This window comes from Oncorhynchus gorbuscha, linkage group LG12, assembly GCF_021184085.1.
Source record: "Oncorhynchus gorbuscha isolate QuinsamMale2020 ecotype Even-year linkage group LG12, OgorEven_v1.0, whole genome shotgun sequence".
Taxonomy (NCBI): Eukaryota; Metazoa; Chordata; class Actinopteri; order Salmoniformes; family Salmonidae; genus Oncorhynchus; species Oncorhynchus gorbuscha.
In genome coordinates, this window is record NC_060184.1 from 78,483,931 (window position 1) to 78,506,155 (window position 22,225).

Here is a 22,225-nt window from a genome sequence, read left to right on the forward strand (position 1 = left end):
AGTACTAGAGGTGTCACTACAGAGCCTGGTTCAGCGGTCTAAGGCATCTCAGTGCTAGAGGCGTCACTACAGACCCTGGTTCAGCGGTCTAAGGCATCTCAGTGCTAGAGGCGTCACTACAGACCCTGGTTCAGCGGTCTAAGACACTGCATCTCAGTGCTAGAGGCGTCACTACAGACCCTGGTTCAGCGGTCTAAGGCCCTGCATCTCAGTGCTAGAGGCGTCACTACAGACCCTGGTTCAGCGGTCTAAGGCACTGCATCTCAGTGCTAGACACCCTGGCTCGATTCCAGGCTGTACCACAACCGTCTGTGATTGGGAGTCCCATAGGGGCGGCACACAATTGACCCAGCGTCGTTCCGGGTTTGGCTGGTGTAGGGTCGTCATTGTAAATCAGAATTTGGTCTTAACTGACTTGCCTAGTTAAATAAATAAAAAATATTTCACGTGAGGAAATCATATAGCCAACTAGATATGACACTTATAGTGATATCCAGTCAGCATGTTTTTATTTTCTTGCCATACCATTAGCTCACTGGAGGAGGTTGGTGGCATCTTAGTTGGGGAAGACGGGCTCGTGGTAATGGCTGGAGCGGAATCAATGGAATGGTATCAAATACATCCAATCCATGTGTTTGATTCCATTCCATGAGTTCTGTTCCGGTCATTACTATGAGCCGTCCTCCCCTCAGCAGCCTCTATTGGATCAGAGGACGTGTTCAAGCTTTTAATGTACCTCAGTTTGACGCAAAAAAAAATGAACGAAGACCGTGAAATATCTCCCCCCTTTTGGTTAATCCTGTAAATGTCAGTCTCTTTTCCCCCTTTCCCCCCTTTGTGTGTTTCCTCTGCTTATAAACCCTGCCATTTCTGGAACATCCTTTGAGCTGGTAAATCTTTTATAGTGCTGTAAAAATGGATTAGGAGCAAATGTTCCATGCCCTCAAAAAAATGTATCTAGACCTTCCAGAGCTTGGTCTTGGCATCGGGACTTTTCATAATGCATTTAACAGATTGCTTATAAAAAATCAAATGTTGCCTACTGTGGTAGATGTCTTACTACGATGAAACCACTGTTTACAAGGGATTACGTCATGATGCATCATGGGAAACCACTGATTATAATGGATACATCCTGATGCATCATGGGAAACCACTGTTTATAAGGGATACATCCTGATGCATCATGGGAAACCACTGTTTATAAGGGATACATCATGATGCATCATGGGAAACCACTGATTATAAGGGATACATCATGATGCATCATGGGAAACCACTGATTATAAGGGATACATCATGATGCATCATGGGAAACCACTGATTATAAGGGATACATCCTGATGCATCATGGGAAACCACTGTTGATAAGGGATACATCATGATGCATCATGGGAAACCACTGTTTATAAGGGATACATCATGATGCATCATGGGAAACCACTGTTTATAAGGGATACATGATGATGATTCATGAAGCAGCGTGGGACATCAGAGACGTCAAACTAACTTGTCAATGTTGCTTTCTTGCCAATACTTACACTCCCTACTGTGTCTCCTACTGAAACCATATGACATCAGAGGCTCCCTCCCAAATGGCACCCTTTTCCCTATGGGCTCTGGTTAGAAGTAGTGCACTATATAGTAGTGCACTATACTCAACCTGTTTGCCTAGCCCTACCTGAGAGACAGGTGACAGCCCTACCTGAGAGACAGGTGACGGTGGAGGGTGACAGCCGAGGGAAACACCTTCCACCTGAGCCCTGTCCTCCTTCCTGAGCACGGTCCTCCTCCCTGAGCCCTGTTCTCCTCCCTGAACCCTGTCCTCCTCCCTGAGCCCTGTCCTCCTCCCTGAGCCCTGTCCTCCTTCCTGAGCCCTGTCCTCCTCCCTGAACCCTGTCCTCCTCCCTGAGCCCTGTCCTCCTCCCTGAGCCCTGTCCTCCTCCCTGAGCCCTGTCCCCCTCTCTGAGCCCTGTCCCCCTCCCTGAGCCCTGTCCTGAGCCCTGTCCTCCTCCCTGAGCCCTGTCCTCCTCCCTGAGCCCTGTCCTCCTCCCTGAGCCCTGTCCTTCTCCCTGAGCCCTGTCCCCCTCTCTGAGCCCTGTCCCCCTCCCTGAGCCCTGTCCTCCTCCCTGAGCCCTGTTCTCCTCCCTGAGCCCTGTCCTCCTCCCTGAGCCCTGTCCCCCTCCCTGAGCCCTGTCCCCCTCCCTGAGCCCTGTCCTCTCTGAGCCCTGTCCCCCTCCCTGAGCCCTGTCCTCTCTGAGCCCTGTCCTCTCTGAGCCCTGTCCCCCTCCCTGAGCCCTGTCCTCTCTGAGCCCTGTCCCCCTCCCTGAGCCCTGTCCCCCTCCCTGAGCCCTGTCCTCTCTGAGCCCTGTCCCCCTCCCTGAGCCCTGTCCTCTCTGAGCCCTGTCCTCCTCCCGGTGGGTTCCCTGGGAGGTGCTGATCCACACACGTCTGAGTGATCAACGGGCCAGGTGGTGAAGGAGAGGGTCACGCATCTCCCAGAGGGACACAGGTCAGATCAGGTGTGACCTCTGTGGTTAACAGCAGTGTTTCCCCTACCCGTGGCGGCGGCTTGTCTGACTTGGAGCGTCATTTTACTAGTTCACCTGACACCAATATCAGTTTTCCTCGGGGAAGGTCATTATGGGGTATTCTGAGGTGGAATTAGATTGCGAGTTAAGGGCACGTTCGACATAGCAGTCGAAAGTCGAGACTACAAATCACCTTGCGTCATAAATAACTGCTCAATATTATTTGTTGATCAGTCTGTCACAATTTACCCATGATGCATTAATGTTTTGATGCTCTCAAACACAGCCTGTGTCTGTGCCTCTCTCCAGGTAACCCTGCAGCTCTGTCCTTCAAGGAGGACGGTTCTGAGGCATCCAGCCAAGAGGAAATTGTGTGTAAGTAACCCCCCACCCAATCCGGTTCACCCCCACCCAATCCGGTTCACCCCCCACCCAATCCGGTTCACCCCACCCCCCCCCACCCAATCCGGTTCACCCCCCACCCAATCCGGTTCACCCCCACCCAATCTGGTTCACCCCCCCACCAATCCGGTTCACCCCCACCCAATCCGGTTCACCCCCCACCCAATCCGGTTCACCCCCCTACACAGTCCACCCTACTCATTCCAACATGGTTACCCCCCAACACAGTCCACCCTACTCATTCCAACATGGTTACCCCCCAACACAGTCCACCCTACTCATTCCAATATGGTCACCCCCCAACACAGTCCACCCTACTCATTCCAACATGGTCACCCCCCCAACACAGTCCACCCTACTCATTCCAACATGATCCCCCCCCAACACAGTCCACCCTACTCATTCCAATATGGTCCCCCCAACACAGTCCACCCTACTCATTCCAACATGGTCACCCCCCAACACAGTCCACCCTACTCATTCCAACATGGTCCCCCCCCCAACACAGTCCACCCTACTCATTGCAACATGGTCCCCCCCCAACACAGTCCACCCTACTTATTCCAACATGGTCCCCCCCCAACACAGTCCACCCTACTCATTCCAACATGGTCCCCCCCCAACACAGTCCACCCTACTCATTCCAACATGGTCCCCCCCCAACACAGTCCACCCTACTCATTCCAACATGGTCCCCCCCCCCAACACAGTCCACCCTACTCATTCCAACATGCCCCCCCCCCCCAACACAGTCCACCCTACTGATTCCAACATGGTCACCCCCCAACACAGTCCACCCTACTCATTCCAACATGGTCACCCCCCCAACACAGTCCATCCTACTCATTCTAACATGGTCCCCCCCCCAACACAGTCCACCCTACTCATTCCAACATGGTCCCCCCCCCCCCAACACAGTCCACCCTACTCATTCCAACATGGTCTCCCCCCCAACACAGTCCACCCTACTCATTCCAACATGGTCACCCCCCAACACAGTCCACCCTACTCATTCTAACATGGTCCCCCCCCCCCCCCCCCAACACAGTCCACCCTACTGATTCCAACATGGTCACTCCCCAACACATTCCACCCTACTCATTCCAACATGGTCACCCCCCAACACAGTCCACCCTACTGATTCCAATATGGTCCCCCCCCAACACAGTCCACCCTACTCATTCCAATATGGTCCCCCCCAACACAGTCCACCCTACTGATTCCAATATGGTCCCCCCCAACACAGTCCACCCTACTGATTCCAATATGGTCCCCCCAACACAGTCCACCCTACTGATTCCAATATGGTCCCCCCCAACACAGTCCACCCTACTGATTCCAATATGGTTCCCCCCAACACAGTCCACCCTACTCATTCCAACATGGTCACCCCCCCAACACAGTCCACCCTACTCATTGCAATATGGTCACCCCCAACACAGTCCACCCTACTCATTGCAATATGGTCCCCCCCCAACACAGTCCACCCTACTCATTCCAATATGGTCCCCCCCAACACAGTCCACCCTACTGATTCCAACATGGTCACCCCCCAACACAGTCCACCCTACTGATTCCAATATGTTTCCCCCCCCCCGACACGGTCCACCCTACTCCCTACATTTTGTTTTCACCAGGGGGAGGGTGCACAGGGCCTGAGATGAAGTCCAGTTGTCCTAACTCCAACTTTTATGTCTCCTGTCGATTTGTGGAAAGCCTGAGCTGTCGCTCTCTGTCTGTCTCTCTCTCTTTCTATCTCCCTCTCTCTGTCTCTCTCTCTTTCTATCTCCCTCTCTCTGTCTCTCTCTCTCTGTCTCTGTCTCACTCTCTCTGTCTCTCTCTCTTTCTATCTCCCTCTCTCTGTCTCTCTCTCTTTCTATCTCCCTCTCTCTGTCTCTCTCTCTTTCTCTCCCTCTCTCTGTCTCTCTCTCTTTCTATCTCCCTCTCTCTGTCTCTCTCTCTTTCTCTCCCTCTCTCTGTCTCTCTCTCTTTCTCTCCCTCTCTCTGTCTCTCTCTCTTTCTATCTCCCTCTCTCTGTCTCTCTCTCTTTCTCTCCCTCTCTCTGTCTCTCTCTCTTTCTATCTCCCTCTCTCTGTCTCTCTCTCTTTCTCTCCCTCTCTCTCTCTCTCTCTCTTTCTCTCCCTCTCTCTGTCTCTCTCTCTTTCTATCTCCCTCTCTCTGTCTCTCTCTCTTTCTCTCCCTCTCTCTGTCTCTCTCTCTTTCTCTCCCTCTCTCTGTCTCTCTGTCTCTCTCTGTCTCACTCTCTCTGTCTGTCTCTCTCTCTCTGTCTGTCTCTCGCTCTCTGTCTGTCTCTCTATTTCTGTCTGTCTCTCTCTCTTTCTATCTCCCTCTCTCTGTCTCTCTCTCTCTGTCTCACTCTCTCTGTCTGTCTCTCTCTCTCTGTCTGTCTTTCTCTCTTTCTATCTCTCTCTCGGTCTCTCTCTGTCTGTCTCTCTGTGTCTCAGAATCAGATACACAGAGAGAGACAGTGAGAGAGAGCTATGAATAGACACTTTCGCTGTCGCTCTCTCTGTCTCTCTATCCCTCTGTGTCTCTGTCTCTCTCTCTCTGTTTCTCTCTGTCTATCTCTCTAACTCTCTCTCTCTGTCTCTCCCTCTGTCTCTCTGTCTCTTTCTCAATTCAGTGTTTACATTGCCAAAGCAAAGTTATATGATTGGCTCTCTTTCTCTCTCTGACTGTCTGATTCTCTCTCTGACTGTCTGATTCTCTCTGACTGTCTGATTCTCTCTCTGACTGTCTGATTCTCTCTGACTGTCTGATTCTCTCTGACTGTCTGATTCTCTCTCTGACTTTCTGATTCTCTCTGACTGTCTGATTCTCTCTCTGACTGTCTGATTCTCTCTATCTCTCTCTGACTGTCTGATTCTCTCTGACTGTCTGATTCTCTCTGACTGTCTGATTCTCTCTGACTGTCTGATTCTCTCTTTCTCTCTCTGACTGTCTGATTCTCTCTCTGATTCTCTCTTTCTCTCTGACTGTCTGATTCTCCCTGACTGTCTGGTTCTCTCTGACTGTCTGATTCTCTCTGACTGTCTGATTCTCTCTCTCTCTCTCTCTGACTCTGATTCTCTCTCTCTCTCTCTCTCTCTCTCTCTCTGACTCTGATTCTCTCTCTCTCTCTCTCTCTCTCTCTCTCTCTCTCTCTCTGATCTGTCTCTCTCTCTCTCTCTCTCTGACTCTGATTCTCTCTCTCTCTCTGACTTTCTGATTCTCTCTCTCTCTCTCTGACTCTCTGATTCTCTCTCTCTCTCTCTCTGACTCTCTGATTCTCTTTCTCTCTCTGACTCTGTTTCTCTCTGACTGTCTGATTCTCTCTCTGACTGTCTGATTCTCTCTATCTCTCTCTGACTGTCTGATTCTCTCTCTGATTTTCTGATTCTCTCTCTCTGACTGTCTGATTCTCTCTATCTCTCTCTGACTGTCTGATTCTCTCTTTCTCTCTGACTGTCTGATTCTCTCTATCTCTCTCTGACTGTCTGATTCTCTCTCTGATTTTCTGATTCTCTCTTTCTCTCTGACTGTCTGATTCTCTCTATCTCTCTCTGACTGTCTGATTCTCTCTTTCTCTCTGACTATCTGATTCTCTCTATCTCTCTCTGACTGTCTGATTCTCTCTTTCTCTCTGAATCTCTGATTCTCTCTCTCTCTGACTCTCTGATTCTCTCTCTCTGACTCTGTTTCTCTCTCTCTCTCTCTGACTCTCTGATTCTCTCTCTCTCTCTCTCTGACTCTCTCTCTCTCTGTGACTCTCTGATTCTCTCTCTCTCTCTCCGACTCTGACTCTCTCTCTCTGACTCTCTGATTCTCTCTCTCTCTCTGACTCTCTGATTCTCTCTATCTCTCTCTCTCTCTCTCTCTGACTCTGACTCTCTCTCTCTCTGACTCTCTGATTCTCTCTATCTCTCTCTGACTGTCTGATTCTCTCTGACTGTCTGATTCTCTCTATCTCTCTCTGACTGTCTGATTCTCTCTGACTGTCTGATTCTCTCTGACTGTCTGATTCTCTCTCTGACTGTCTGATTCTCTCTCTGACTGTCTGATTCTCTCTTTCTCTCTGACTGTCTGATTCTCTCTGACTGTCTGATTCTCTCTGATTTTCTGATTCTCTCTTTCTCTCCGACTCTCTGTTTCTCTCTCTCTGACTCTGACTCTCTGATTCTCTCTCTCTCTCTCTGACTGACTCTCTGATTGTCTCTCTCTCTCTCTCTCTCTCTCTGACTGACTCTCTGATTCTCACTCTCTCTCTCTCTCTCTGACTGACTCTCTGATTCTCTCTCTCTCTCTCTCTGACTGACTCTCTGATTCTCTCTCTCTCTCTCTCTCTGACTGACTCTCTGATTCTCTCTCTCTCTCTCTCTCTCTGAATGACTCTCTGATTCTCTCTCTCTCTCTCTCTGACTCTGATTCTCTCTCTCTCTCTCTCTGACTCTGACTCTGATTCTCTCTGTCTGTTTTAAAATAATATAGATATTTCAAATGTAATATGATTGGCTCTGTCTCTCTCTCTCTGATTCTCTCTTTCTCTCTCTCTCTCTGATTCTCTGTGACTCTCTGATTCTCTCATTCTGACTCTCTCCCTTGCATTTCTGAGGCTATATATTGCCCATCGTCCATGCTCTGGCTTTGCAGGCTAATCATAGCCCTAGGGATGCTAATGCTAGCCCCTGTGGTGCTGTGGTATAGCCTTTGTATAGCACACAATGCAAATGTTCCAGGTAGCCATTTGATTACCTGTTCAGGAGTCTTATAGCTTGGGGGTAAAAACTGTTGAGAAGCCTTTTTGTCCTAGACTTGGCACTCCGGTACCGCTTGCCATGCGTTAGTAGAGAGAACAGTCGATGACTGGGGTGGCTGGGGTCTTTGACAATTTTTAGGGCCTTCCTCTGACACCGCCTGGTGTAGAGGTCCTGGATGGCAGGAAGCTTGACCCCAGTGATGTATTGAGCCGTACGCACTACCCTCTGTAGTGCCTTGTGGTTGGAGGCCGAGCAATTTCCGTACCAGGCAGTGATGCAACCAGTCTGGATGCTCTCGATGTTGCAGCTGTAGAACCTTTTGAGGATCTCAGGACCCATACCAAATCTTTTTAGTTTCCTGAGGAGGAATAGGTTTTGTCGTGTCCTCTTCACGACTGTCTTGGTGTGTTTGGACCATGTTAGTTTGTTGGTGATGTGGACACCAAGGAACTTGAAGCTCTAAACCTGCTCCACTACAGTCCCGTCGATGAGAATGGGGGCATGCTTGGTACTCCATTTCCTGTAGTCCACAATCATTTCCTTAGTCTTGGTTCCGTTGAGGGATAGGTTGTTATTCTGGCACCACCTGGCCAGGTCTCTGACCTCCTCCCTATAGGCTGTCCCATCGTTGTCGGTGATCAGGCCTACCACTGTTGTGTCGTCTGCAAACTTAATGATGGTGTTGGAGTCGTGCCTGGCCATGCTGTTGTGGGTGAACAGGGAGTACAGGGGAGGACTGAGCATGCACCCCTGGGGGGCTCCATTATTGAGTATCAGCGTGGCAGATGTGTTGTTACCTACCCTCACCACCTGGGGGCGGCCCGTCAGGAAGTCCAGGATCCAGTTACAGAGGGAGGTGTTTAGTCCCAGAGTCCATAGCTTAGTGATAAGCTTTGAGGGTATTATGGTGTTGAACGCTGAGCTGTAGTCAATGAATAGCATTCTCACATAGGTGTTCCTTTTGTCCAAGTGGGAAAGGGCAGTGTGGAGTGCAATAGAGATTGCATCATCTGTGGGTCTGTTTGGGCTGTATGCATATTGGAGTGGGTCTAGTGTTTCTGGGATAATGGTGTTGATGTGAGCCATTACCAACCTTTCAAAGCACTTCATGGCTACGGACGTGAGTGCTACAGGTCTGGAGTCATTTAGGAAGGTTGCCTTCGTGTTCTTGGGCACCAGGACTATGGTGGTCTGCTTGAAACATGTTGGTATTACAGACTCAGACAGTGACATGTTGAAAATGTCAGTGAAGACACCTGCCAGTTGGTCAGTACATGCTCAGAGTACACGTCCTGGTAATCTGTCTGGCCTTGCGGCCTTGTGAATGTTGACCTGTTTAAAGGTCTTACTCACATCGACTATGGAGAGCGTGATCACACAGTCGTCATTGGAACAGCTGATGCTCTCATGCATGCCTCATTGTTGCTTGCCTCGAAGCGAGCATATAAATGATTTAGCTCGTCTGGTAGGCTCGTGTCACTGGGCAGCTCGCGACTGTGCTTCCCTTTGTAGTCTGTAATAGTTTGCAGGCCCTGCCACATCCGACGAGCGTTGGAGCCGGTGTAGTACTATTCGATCTTAGTCCTGTGTTGATGCTTTGCCTGTTTGATGGTTCGTCGGAGGTCATAGCAAGATTTCTTATAAGCTTCCGGGTTAGAGTCCCGCACCTTGAAAGCAGCAGCTCTTACCGTTTAGCTCAGTGCGGATGTTGCCTGTAATCCATGGTTTCTGGTTGGGGTATGTACGTACAGTCACTGTGGGGACGACATCATCGATGCACTTATTGATAAAGCCAGTGACTGATGTGGTTCTACTCCTCAATGCCATCGGAAGAATCCCGGAACATGTTCCAGTCTGTGCTGCAAAACAGTCCTGTAGTTTCGCATCTGCTTCAATCTGACCACTTTTTTTTTATAGACCGATTCACTGGTGCTTCCTGCTTTCATTTCTTGCTTGTAAGCAAGAATCACATACATTGTAGTGCGTGTGTCCGTATGCATACTGTACTGTGATATTCAGATGTGCAGCATACACTTCCAGGCTTAGCTAAACCAATACATGTCCTATTAGTATAACAAGTTTGCTATGTCATAAAGCATGATGTTTCTCACTGAGAAATGCGTGTTGCTACTCACTGATCTCACTAGGTATAGAAACGAGTGTTGATGTCACATGTTGATTAAAATGCATTGGTTTCCTGTCAACTATGAATGAATAAATGAATTAATAAATGTCTTCAAACCCTTCAGATTTGGATCCGTACGTTCTGGGACACCGAAAGAAACATGTCAGCAATAGACCCTGTATTAGGTAGGCACCCTATTGAAACATGTCAGCAATAGACCCTGTATTAGGTAGGCACCCTATTGAAACATGTCAGCAATAGACCCTGTATTAGGTAGGCACCCTATTGAAACATGTCAGCAATAGACCCTGTATTAGGTAGGCACCCTATTGAAACATGTCAGCAATAGACCCTGTATTAGGTAGGCACCCTATTGAAACATGTCAGCAATAGACCCTGTATTAGGTAGGCACCCTATTGAAACATGTCAGCAATAGACCCTGTATTAGGTAGGCACCCTATTGAAACATGTCAGCAATAGACCCTGTATTAGGTAGGCACCCTATTGAAACATGTCAGCAATAGACCCTGTATTAGGTAGGCACCCTATTGAAACATGTCAGCAATAGACCCTGTATTAGGTAGGCACCCTATTGAAACATGTCAGCAATAGACCCTGTATTAGGTAGACACCCTATTGAAACATGTCAGCAATAGACCCTGTATTAGGTAGACACCCTATTGAAACAATAGACCCTGTATTAGGTAGGCACCCTATTGAAACATGTCAGCAATAGACCCTGTATTAGGTAGACACCCTATTGAAACATGTCAGCAATAGACCCTGTATTAGGTAGACACCCTATTGAAACAATAGACCCTGTATTAGGTAGGCACCCTATTGAAACATGTCAGCAATAGACCCTGTATTAGGTAGACACCCTATTGAAACAATAGACCCTGTATTAGGTAGGCACCCTATTGAAACATGTCAGCAATAGACCCTGTATTAGGTAGACACCCTATTGAAACAATAGACCCTGTATTAGGTAGGCACCCTATTGAAACATGTCAGCAATAGACCCTGTATTAGGTAGACACCCTATTGAAACAATAGACCCTGTATTAGGTAGACACCCTATTGAAACAATAGACCCTGTATTAGGTAGACACCCTATTGAAACAATAGACCCTGTATTAGGTAGACACCCTATTGAAACAATAGACCCTGTATTAGGTAGGCACCCTATTGAAACAATAGACCCTGTATTAGGTAGACACCCTATTGAAACAATAGACCCTGTATTAGGTAGACACCCTATTGAAACATGTCAGCAATAGACCCTGTATTAGGTAGGCACCCTATTGAAACATGTCAGCAATAGACCCTGCCATAGGTAGACACCCTATTGAAACATGTCAGCAATAGACCCTGCCATAGGTAGACACCCTATTGAAACATGTCAGCAATAGACCCTGTATTAGGTAGACACCCTATTGCAACATGTCAGCAATAGACCCTGTATTAGGTAGGCACCCTATTGAAACATGTCAGCAATAGACCCTGTATTAGGTAGGCACCCTATTGAAACATGTCAGCAATAGACCCTGTATTAGGTAGGCACCCTATTGAAACATGTCAGCAATAGACCCTGTATTAGGTAGGCACCCTATTGAAACATGTCAGCAATAGACCCTGTATTAGGTAGACACCCTATTGAAACATGTCAGCAATAGACCCTGTATTAGGTAGACACCCTATTGAAACAATAGACCCTGTATTAGGTAGGCACCCTATTGAAACATGTCAGCAATAGACCCTGTATTAGGTAGACACCCTATTGAAACAATAGACCCTGTATTAGGTAGGCACCCTATTGAAACATGTCAGCAATAGACCCTGTATTAGGTAGACACCCTATTGAAACAATAGACCCTGTATTAGGTAGGCACCCTATTGAAACATGTCAGCAATAGACCCTGTATTAGGTAGACACCCTATTGAAACAATAGACCCTGTATTAGGTAGACACCCTATTGAAACAATAGACCCTGTATTAGGTAGACACCCTATTGAAACATGTCAGCAATAGACCCTGCCATAGGTAGACACCCTATTGAAACATGTCAGCAATAGACCCTGTATTAGGTAGACACCCTATTGCAACATGTCAGCAATAGACCCTGTATTAGGTAGGCACCCTATTGAAACATGTCAGCAATAGACCCTGTATTAGGTAGGCACCCTATTGAAACATGTCAGCAATAGACCCTGCCATAGGTAGACACCCTATTGAAACATGTCAGCAATAGACCCTGTATTAGGTAGGCACCCTATTGAAACATGTCAGCAATAGACCCTGTATTAGGTAGACACCCTATTGAAACAATAGACCCTGCCATAGGTAGAGGCCCCTATTGTCCCGACACCGTAGTAGGTGGCAGGGCCAATCCCATTTCAATTCCTGTCAATTCAGACTGTAAATAACATTTATATTCCAAATAAATTTTCCTAATTGAAAAGCATTGAAGAGATTTGAAATTGAAGTTCACATTGTACTTCCTGAATTGAAAAGGAATTGAACCCAACCCTAGAAGTTGCTCCTAATCACTAGCCCAAAGACCAACTGATGATTATGGTTTGGAATGGGGATAGATTAGCCTGATCCTAGATCTGTAATTAGGAGTGCCTCCTTCTTCAAGTGAGTAGCCCTTCCCCCGCCTCCCCCCAGTGCAGATATACACCATATGTTTGTTTCTGATGAAAGACCTGAAGAGGATTCTTATTCCCCCTACCCTTTTTACCCCCCGCAGCGTTCCCGATGCCAAACGTTCCCAGGAAGAGAGCGTTCCAAAGGGGTCACGCAGCCTGCCTAACTGGAGGAGGAAGTCCTGCACGCATCAACCCGACCAGGAGGCCTCTGGGGGCCCAGAGCAGGTGAGACAGACCGAGAACAAAGCCACATCCAAAATGGCCCCCCCTATTCTCTTTATAGTGCACTACTGTTGACCAGGTCCAAAAGGGGGTTCTGTACAGGAAGTAGGGTGCCGTTTGAGATACAGACTAATTCTCACAAATACAAAGAAGTTACAGTTGTTGCTAAGCAATTAAACCATTGTTTTTTTTTTCAGATTGTCATGTATCATGTTCAAATGTATGAACAGGCATTTTGATTGGTTGTTTTTTGTGTTTTGTGTTTTTTTAACTTTAAAAATGGGCCCATAGCCGTGGGGGTTACATAGACTGAGAAAGAGTTCATTTAGACCAGTCCTACTTTAAGATGGATGATCTCTACTGCTCCCCTGTAGCATGTGTTGTGTCAATGACCAAATTAGGGCCGATGCTCTGTATAAGCAACGTGTGTGTGTGTGTGTGTGTGTGTGTGTGTGTGTGTGTGTGTGTGTGTGTGTGTGTGTGTGTGTGTGTGTGTGTGTGTGTGTGTGTGTGTGTGTGTGTGTGTGTGTGTGTGTGTGTGCGTGCGTGCGTGCGTGCGTGCGTGCGTGCGTGCGTGCGTGCGTGCGTGAGTGAGTGTGTGTGTGTGTGTGTGCATGTGTTAGTGCATGTTTGTGCTCCAAAGTCAAGTCTAGCTCAGCAGCAATACGAGTGATATCAGCGTTAGCCAGCGTGAGGCGCTCTGCCCTTTGACCCCCCTCCCTCCCCACCCGCTATAGCTCTGGGTTAGAGTCCAGCAGTGCCTCATTCTTGGGGCCCTTGTCATGTGACAGGGGTTACGTAACAGGCAACAGCTCTATGGCATTCCTGCTCTGGCACTCGGTCAGGTAACTTCCTCCTAGAGAGCAAATGGGTGTTCAGGGTTTTGCTCCAGCCCTACTTTAACACAGCTAATTCTATCTATCTGGTCCACAGCATCAGGGCAGTGAGAAGAGGGGCAACCACCCTGCCAGCATGAGGCAGCCACTGGGACCAGACAGGTAATCACCGGCTATATCAATGTTCAACCCACCAGGCAATCAGGAGTTGGAGTGCTGACTTAGGATCAGTTTGGCCTTTTAGATACCAATGCATGAGATTATATGGACATGGGGACCTGATCCTAGATCAGACTCTGGATACATAACGGCCCCTGCTCTACATCTAGGGTCTACTGAGAAAAGCCAGTGAACGAAACAAGAAGACAGTCGATCACTTGACCCAGTGAATACAGTCATTATTACCCTCCTTCTAAAAGGGTCCTCACATTGACTGACAGCGAAGAGACTTCCCTGCACAGACATATTGGCTCAACACTGAGCCTGCTGACAGTACAGTTTCTACATTGTGATAGGTGTTGCTTCGTAGACACATTTGTTTGTTGTCTTTGGCTGTAGATTGACTATGAGAGGAACGTCGGATACAGAAAGCTAACAGTGTGACTGTGTTCAGGAAATACCCACCAGCACAGCGGTGCCTATCAGAGAAGGCCTAACATTTACATTTTACATTTAAGTCATTTAGCAGACGCTCTTATCCAGAGCGACTTACAAATTGGTGCATTCACCTTATGACATCCAGTGGAACAGTCACTTTACAATAGTGCATCTAAATCTTAAAGGGGGGGGGGGGGTGAGAGGGATTACTTATCCTATCCTAGGTACTCCTTAAAGAGGTGGGGTTTCAGGTGTCTCCGGAAGGTGGTGATTGACTCCGCTGTCCTGGCGTCGTGAGGGAGTTTGTTCCACCATTGGGGGGGCCAGAGCAGCGAACAGTTTTGACTGGGCTGAGCGGGAGCTGTACTTCCTCAGTGGTAGGGAGGCGAGCAGGCCAGAGGTGGATGAACGCAGTGCCCTTGTTTAGGTGTAGGGCCTGATCAGAGCCTGGAGGTACTGAGGTGCCGTTCCCCTCACAGCTCCGTAGGCAAGCACCATGGTCTTGTAGCGGATGCGAGCTTCAACTGGAAGCCAGTGGAGAGAGCGGAGGAGCGGGGTGACGTGAGAGAACTTGGCAAGGTTGAACACCAGACGGGCTAGCATAATGTTGTCCGTCAAAAAGTCCAGGAACCAGTTGCACAGGGCAGGTTCAGACCCAGGGCCTCGAGCTTAATGATGAGCTTGGAGGGTTCTATGGTGTTGAATGCTGAGCTATAGTCAATGAACAGCATTCCTACATAGGTATTCCTCTTGTCCAGATGGGATAGGGCAGTGTGCAGTGTGATGGTGATTGCATCGTCTGTGGATCTATTGGGTTGGTAATCAAATTGAAGTGGGTCTAGGATGAAGTGGGTCTAGGGTGAAGTGGGTCTATTACCAACCAGTCTGTCGAGCAACAGGCTTCAATTCCTCTTCACCTCCCTCATTTATCCTGTATCGTTGACGACGAACCCTCATCTCTGTCTCTCCTCCTTCAGGGAAAAGGGGAAGAAAGCATACTTGGCGGCAAATGGGAGCATGGTGCCACCAGCCTCTCAGCGAGCGCGACAGTCGACAGGGAAAGGTGAGTATCGATGGAGATGATTTTGCCCTGATATTCCTCCTATCCTAAAGCTCTGAAATGGCTCTGTGAAGATATGGCTTGATGTTTTTTGTTGTTGTTGTTTGGAGGAAAAGGCTTAAGCGACAGTCTCACCAGAAGTGGGCGGAGCAAGCAGAGCGAGGCGGGCGGAGCAAGCAGAGCGAGGCGGGGGGAGCAAGCAGAGCGAGGCGGGCGGAGCAAGCAGAGCGAGGCGGGGGGAGCAAGCAGAGCGAGGCGGGGGGAGCAAGCAGAGCGAGGCGGGGGGAGCAAGCAGAGCGAGGCGGGCGGAGCAAGCTGAGCGAGGCGGGGGAGCAAGCAGAGCGAGGCGGGGGAGCAAGCAGAGCGAGGCGGGGGGGAACAAGCAGAGCGAGGCGGGGGAGCAAGCAGAGCGAGGAGGGCGGAGCAAGCAGAGCGAGGCGGGGGAGCAAGCAGAGCGAGGCGGGGGATAAGCAGAGCGAGGCGGAGGGGGAGCAAGCAGAGCGAGGCGGGGGAGCAAGCAGAGCGAGGCGGAAGGGGGAGCAAGCAGAGCGAGGCGGGGGGAGCAAGCTGAGCGAGGCGGAGGGGGAGCAAGCAGAGCGAGGCGGAGGGGGAGCAAGCAGAGAGAGGCGGGGGGAGCAAGCTGAGTGAGGCGGAGGGGGAGCAAGCAGAGTGAGGCGGAGGGGGAGCAAGCAGAGCGAGGCGGGGGAGCAAGCTGAGTGAGGCGGAGGGGGAGCAAGCTGAGTGAGGCGGAGGGGGGAGCAAGCAGAGCGAGGCGGGGGGAGCAAGCTGAGTGAGGCGGAGGGGGGAGCAAGCTGAGTGAGGCGGGCGGAGCAAGCAGAGTGAGGCGGCTGGAAAGGGACGGGACAGGCAGAGCAGGGACTGTATGCTAGCAGGATAGTCCATATCTCCAATGTTTCCATCAGTGGATGAATTGGTCTAATCGAACCTAGCTAACTCTTCCAATTAAAAGGAGCTAGAAGAAAGTGATTAATAACAAAAAATATATTTTATTTTGTGTGACTACAGCGCCAACGATTTAACCCAAAAATAGAAACACAATTTAATTGAGCGAGGCTTCGGTTGGGTCATTATCAGAGGATTCGGTTGGGTCATTATAAGAAGCTTCGGTTGGGTCATTATCAGAGGATTCGGTTGGGTCATTATTTACATTTACATTTACATTTAAGTCATTTAGCAGATGCTCTTATCCAGAGCGACTTACAAATTATAAGAGGATTCGGTTGGGTCATTATCAGAGGCTTCGGTTGGGTCATTATAATTCAAAACAATGCTTTCTAAAATGAATCACACACACTTTACACGCTCGCCATTGGTGAGTTTAGGCCTTTACTACTTGTAGTAACTACATTCAACCAACAGAGAGCAATGTTGTACAAGTTTATAAGGCATAGCTTTTCATTCAACATCTGATCTGCTTATCTGTGTGTCTCAGCCATACGCATATGCCTTCAGGTTGATTTGATGCAAATCATATTTGAACTAAATCTAATTGAATGAATGTTGGGGTTGTATGTGCGTCTAGACGGAGACTCCGGTCAGGAGGTATACGGCGAAACCTCGTCTGAGAGCTACAGCTCAGCCTCCAGCCCCCAGCACCACGAACCAGAGAGCCTGGACAGCGAGGACGAAGAGGATAAAGGTGAGATAGACACATATACCATGATTAGATTTTGGGCTAGTCTTATTTTTGGGACATCACTAAGACTTTTGTTCTCCCTCTCACTCTTTCATTCTCTCCCTCTCTCTCTCCCTCTATCCCTCTCTCTCGCTCTCTCTTTCATTCTCTCCCTCTTTCTCACGCTCTCTCTTTCATTCTCTCCCTCTCTCTCTCCCTCTCTCTCACTCTCTCTTTCATTCTCTCCCTCTTTCTCGCGCTCTCTTTCATTCTCTCTGTCCCTCTCTATCCCTCTCTCTCGCTCTCTCTTTCATTCTCTCCCTCTTTCTCGCTCTCTCTCTTTCATTCTCTCCCTCTCTATCCCTCTCTCTCTCGCGCTCTCTCTTTCATTCTCTCACTCTCTCTCTCGCTCTCGCCCTCACCCAGATACGGACAGTACCCAGGGCCCAGCGGACTCCTTCTTCCCCTGGCAGGAGGTTGCAGGTGGGGCCATGCCCACCATCCACCATCTGGTCTCTGCCAAGCCTGTTGGGGAGCCCCCCAGCCTTGACTATCCCCCAAACACCTTCATGCACCCCCTGCCCTGTATATTGCCCAACGGTGCACTACCTGCCGATGCCCCTCTGCCAGGAGATCCAGAGCAGATGCCCATGGTACTCCCAGGGTTTGGCTCCCTAGCCCTGGGCTTACACTCCCCTGGCAGCCCTGCCCTGCAGCCCCCGGTCCAGCACTTCAAGACAGCCCCTCCACAGACCACTGCCAGCTCTGAGGGTGTCACCACCCTCCCTGCCCACCAGCCCCTGGTGGAATCTATAAGTGTCATCACCCCTGGTCCGCCCTATGCCTCACCCCTGCAGCCTGCCTACTCCAACCCAGACCCTGCCGCCCCCCTAACCCCATCCGTACCCCTGGGGGACCTTAGCATCCCTCACATCAAGCACCCAGATGTGTCTCTTTTCTCGGACCTGCCCTCCCTGTACCCTATGGCTCCTATCCCCACTTCCGTCATGGCCACACTAGGGGTAGCGCCTTCCCCTGGACAGGTTCAGGCGGTGGTGCCCCAGTCCGTACCCACCCGCACCCCCGGCCCAGCGCCCGGCTCAACCCAGACCGACTCCGCCTCCTACGTCAACAGCACCAGTAACTCCGTCACCCAGCAACAGGCGCAACCACAACAACAACAGCAGCAGCAGACGACTCACCAGGAACAGGCCATGTGCTGCGGGGCGTGCGGTTGCCGAGGCGGCTGCGGCAACAGTCGTACAGCGCCATCGTTTTTCTTTCCCCACCAGATGGCGCCACGGCAGGTGTTTGGTGCGCCGCCCATCTTCCAGCTCACGTCCATGTGCGCCAGCAACTACCTCAGCCAGCCGCCCCCGCAGAGCAACGGCCAGGCCCAGCTGACATTCTTCCCCCACGCTCCTTACGCTGGCCAGACCCTGCTGCACACCCATTCTGACCATGTACTGGGCACCCAGCTAGGCTATAGCCTCCAACAGATGGTGTCGCCCTTCAACCGTTTCTACCCGCACATGTACCCCTCCAGCGTGGGTATGGTGACCGGTTCGGGAGGCGGCGGAGGGGCCCTGGGGGGAGCGGTCGGCATCAACAAGAACAACGGCAACGTCTCCTGCTACAACTGTGGGGTCAGTGGGCACTACGCACAGGACTGCAAACAGCCCTCTGTTGATTCATCACAGCAAGGTAATAACGCCACCGCCAGGGGCCTCTTCAGATGGACCCATTCGGCCCCTCTGCGGCACCCCCCTTCAGCCCGCTCTTACTCTCTATCACATACCAGTGCTTTATAACCCTACACCCACCCACACAGAGGGTACCCTTGACCAAGTTTGGGAAGGCACACCTTTGCAGTAACCCTCCCCACCTCCATTGGCAGGACTTATTTACAGCCAGGAGCTGCTGTTAAAGTGCTCTCTCTCATCTCAGGAGATCTGTGGACGTTTTTCTCTCAAAACTCTCTCTTAGCAGTTAAAAATGAAAAGAAAAATCCCAACCGCTCAGGTGCATTTTGGGAATTCATCTCAGTGGTTTCTTGTCTTTTTGCATAATTTTTCGGAAGGTTATTTTAATCCTCCCATTTTGTGTTGTCTCCTTTGTTCCGCTGACGCCGTCCCCTCTCTGTTTTTCAGGCAGCTTTCGGCTGAAGTACGCCGCCTCCCACTCTCCCCAAGGACTAGACAACGCCAGCTGAACACGGCTTTTCGTTCCGTCATCTGGTCCTTGGTCACGAGCGGTCCAAGAGAACCCTCCGTTTCAAGAGGGTTTCACTCTGATGTTTCTCAGTCATTGTCATTGTTGGTTTGACCTCTTTAAAGAGCGTGTGTGAGGAGGGTCCTGAGTACTTGTGGCGGAGACGTCCTCTACGTCCCCGTCACAGCTGAGAGTGAAGCTGTCTTGTTTCCATAGAGACGCACCCCCCCCCACTGATCCTTTAGAGGCTTTTGGTATTTTGTACTGAAAACTGGCACAAGACAGCAAGCTGCTCATGTTCACTAACTTATTTTTTATATTAGAGTGTGGGAGCTTGGGAAAATGACACCACGTCTCTTAGAGTACGGGAGCTTGGGAAAATGACACCACATATCCTAGAGTGTGAGAGCTTGGGAAAATGACACCACATATCCTAGAGTGTGAGAGCTTGGGAAAATGACACCACGTCTCTTAGAGTACGGGAGCTTGGGAAATGACACCATGTCTCTTAAGAGTGTGGGAGCTTGGGAAAATGACACCACATATTTTAGAGTGTGTAAGCTTGGGAAAATGACACCACGTATCTTAGAGTATGGGAGCTTGGGAAATGACACCACGTCTCTTAGAGTGTGTAAGCTTGGGAAAATGACACCACGTATCTTAGAATATGGGAGCTTGGGAAATGACACCACGTCTCTTAGAGTGTGTAAGCTTGGGAAAATGACACCACGTATCTTAGAATATGGGAGCTTGGGAAATGACACCATGTCTCTTAAGAGTGTGGGAGCTTAGGGAAATGACACCACGTCTCTTAAGAGTGTGGGAGCTTGGGAAATGACACCACATATTTTAGAGTGTGTAAGCTTGGGAAAATGACACCACGTATTTTAGAGTATGGGAGCTTGGTAAATGACACCACATCTCTTAGAGTATGGGATTTTGTTCTCTGAATACATGGGGATTCTGCGTGATCTCGATTAGAGTTTCCTATACTTCATTTTTACAGCGGTATATTTATGCCTCATTGTTATTGGACGAGGATTTGAATGGTTTAACTGTACAGCTACGAAACATGAGTACAAACAAAAAAGTTAACGTAAAAAAAAAAAAGCTGGGAATACTTTTAAAAATATTTTTTGCTGCAGTGTTTATGAATGTACACCATATTTAGTTTTTCTATGTAAGGAATCTGGCAGTATCAAAACATGTTTCTTAAAGCATTTGCCACTTGATAATAATGTGAAGCGCAGAGTAAGACATTTTTAATCATCATGTTTGTCATGTTGAAGTTAAATGCTGCTGGGTGTTTATTTTAGTTATAATCTTTGACAATATGCACTATAACTACCAGGAATTCTGAAGTTTCTCAAGTGCACTGAAACAGTCCCAGACGAACTAAAGCCAGATCTTATTGCAACAGTGTATCCCTCCATCCAATATTCTCTTGGAAATGCTGTGCTGACCTGCAGAGTCGGGCCACTATTTGGCTCCTATTATTGATAACACTGTTCTCCTCTGAAAATAACTCTATTTTCTTTTAGCCATTTCTACAGGACTGTAGTGGCCAAGGCAGATATCATGTAACTTCTCTGGAGATCGATTATATGTATTCCCACTTCTTCATTTAAAATGCAGCTGTGAGATCTAACTGTATGGCATATGTTTGGTACATTGGTAAATGTACAACATCAAAGAAATATGCACATACACACTACGAATTGTGTGTGTTTTTCATGTGGAGTATGAACACGATTAGTGTGAGCACTAATGGAGGGGTCTGACTGGAGTTGTTTGGGGTATCAGGATTCGTAGCTTTCCAGGGATTGATTTTTTTTTTTTTTAAGTGAAAATAACCAAACTGCAAAGCATTCCAGTAGACTAAATCTGATCTTTCTTCGTCCTCCCTATTGTTTTAAGTGAAAGACAGACATTTTATGACAGTCTGGAAACTTTAGCCTGCTCTGATATTTTTTTTCACTGATATACAAAAAATTCAATACATCTGTTTGATTCCTCCCGTATGTGTAGGTGAAAGGCAGGAAATATGGCACTTCTGCCTGTAACTAGCTAATGTACAGTTTGGGGGGTCATAATCTTTCGGGCAAACCAAATAAAAATGCTCTCGACTTGCCCCAATGGGCAAGTGCCTTTTCAGACCTTAAAGTCAATCCCTGCCTTCTCAGACATATCACTTGACAGAATTCTCAATGATTTAGAACTCTGTCATGTCTGTCTTAAGATTTGGGGTCTACAAGTTGTAAAACATGTGCATGTACAGTGGGGAGAACAAGTATTTGAAACAATGCCGATTTTGCAAGTTTTCCTACTTACAAACCTTTGAGGTCTGTAATTGTTATCATAGGCACACTTCAACTGTGAGAGACGGAATCTAAAACAAAAATCCAGAAAATCACATTGTATGATTTTTAAGTAATTCATTTGCATTTTATTGCATGACATAAGTATTTGATATATCAGAAAATCAGAACTTAATATTTGGTACAGAAACCTTTGTTAGCAATTACAGAGATCATACGTTTCCTGAAGTTCTTGACCAGGTTTGTACACACTGCAGCAGGGATTTTGGCCCACTCCTCCATACAGACCTTCTCCAGATCCTTCAGGTTTCGGGGCTGTCGCTGGGCAATACAGACTTTCAGCTCCCTCCAAAGACTTTCTATTGGGTTCAGGTCTGGAGACTGGCTAGGCCACAACAGTTGTTGGCTTCTCACCAAGCTGCTTGCCTATTGTCCTGTAGCCCATCCAAGCCCTGTGTAGGTCTACAATTGAATCCCTGATGTCCTTCCACAGCTTTCTGGTCTTAGCCATTGTGGAGAGGTTGGCGTCTGTTTGATTGAGTGTGTGAAACGGTGTCTTTTATACAGGTAATGAGTTCAAACAGGTGCAGTTAATACAGGTAATGAGTGGAGAACAGGAGGTATTCTTAAAGAAAAACTAACAGGTCTGTGAGAGCCGGAATTCTTACTGGTTCTTAGGTGATCAAATACTTATGTCATGCAATAAAATGCTAATTAATTACTTTAAAATCATACAATGTGATTTTCTGGATTTTTGTTTTAGATTCCGTCTCTCACAGTTGAAGTGTACCTATGATTAAAAACATTTACAGACCTCTACATGCTTTGTCAGTAGGAAAACCTGCAAAATCGGCAGTGTATCAAATACTTGTTCTCC

At 48.5% G+C, this 22,225-nt stretch overlaps 1 protein-coding gene across 1 annotated transcript in view; it reads left to right on the forward strand.

The window, feature by feature from the left end:
• LOC123991416 (zinc finger CCHC domain-containing protein 2-like) overlaps window positions 1–21,414 on the forward strand; it is an 85,462-nt gene extending 64,048 nt beyond the window's left edge. Inside the window, exons 7-14 of the mRNA XM_046292994.1 lie at window positions 2,841–2,906; window positions 9,940–10,000; window positions 12,570–12,693; window positions 13,624–13,688; window positions 15,101–15,186; window positions 16,727–16,843; window positions 17,246–18,523; window positions 18,970–21,414. Of these exons, the coding sequence (XP_046148950.1) occupies window positions 2,841–2,906; window positions 9,940–10,000; window positions 12,570–12,693; window positions 13,624–13,688; window positions 15,101–15,186; window positions 16,727–16,843; window positions 17,246–18,523; window positions 18,970–19,031 (1,859 nt within the window). The 3' untranslated portion in view covers window positions 19,032–21,414. The remainder of the gene's footprint in view (window positions 1–2,840; window positions 2,907–9,939; window positions 10,001–12,569; window positions 12,694–13,623; window positions 13,689–15,100; window positions 15,187–16,726; window positions 16,844–17,245; window positions 18,524–18,969) is intronic.
• Window positions 21,415–22,225: the final 811 nt, after the last annotated feature.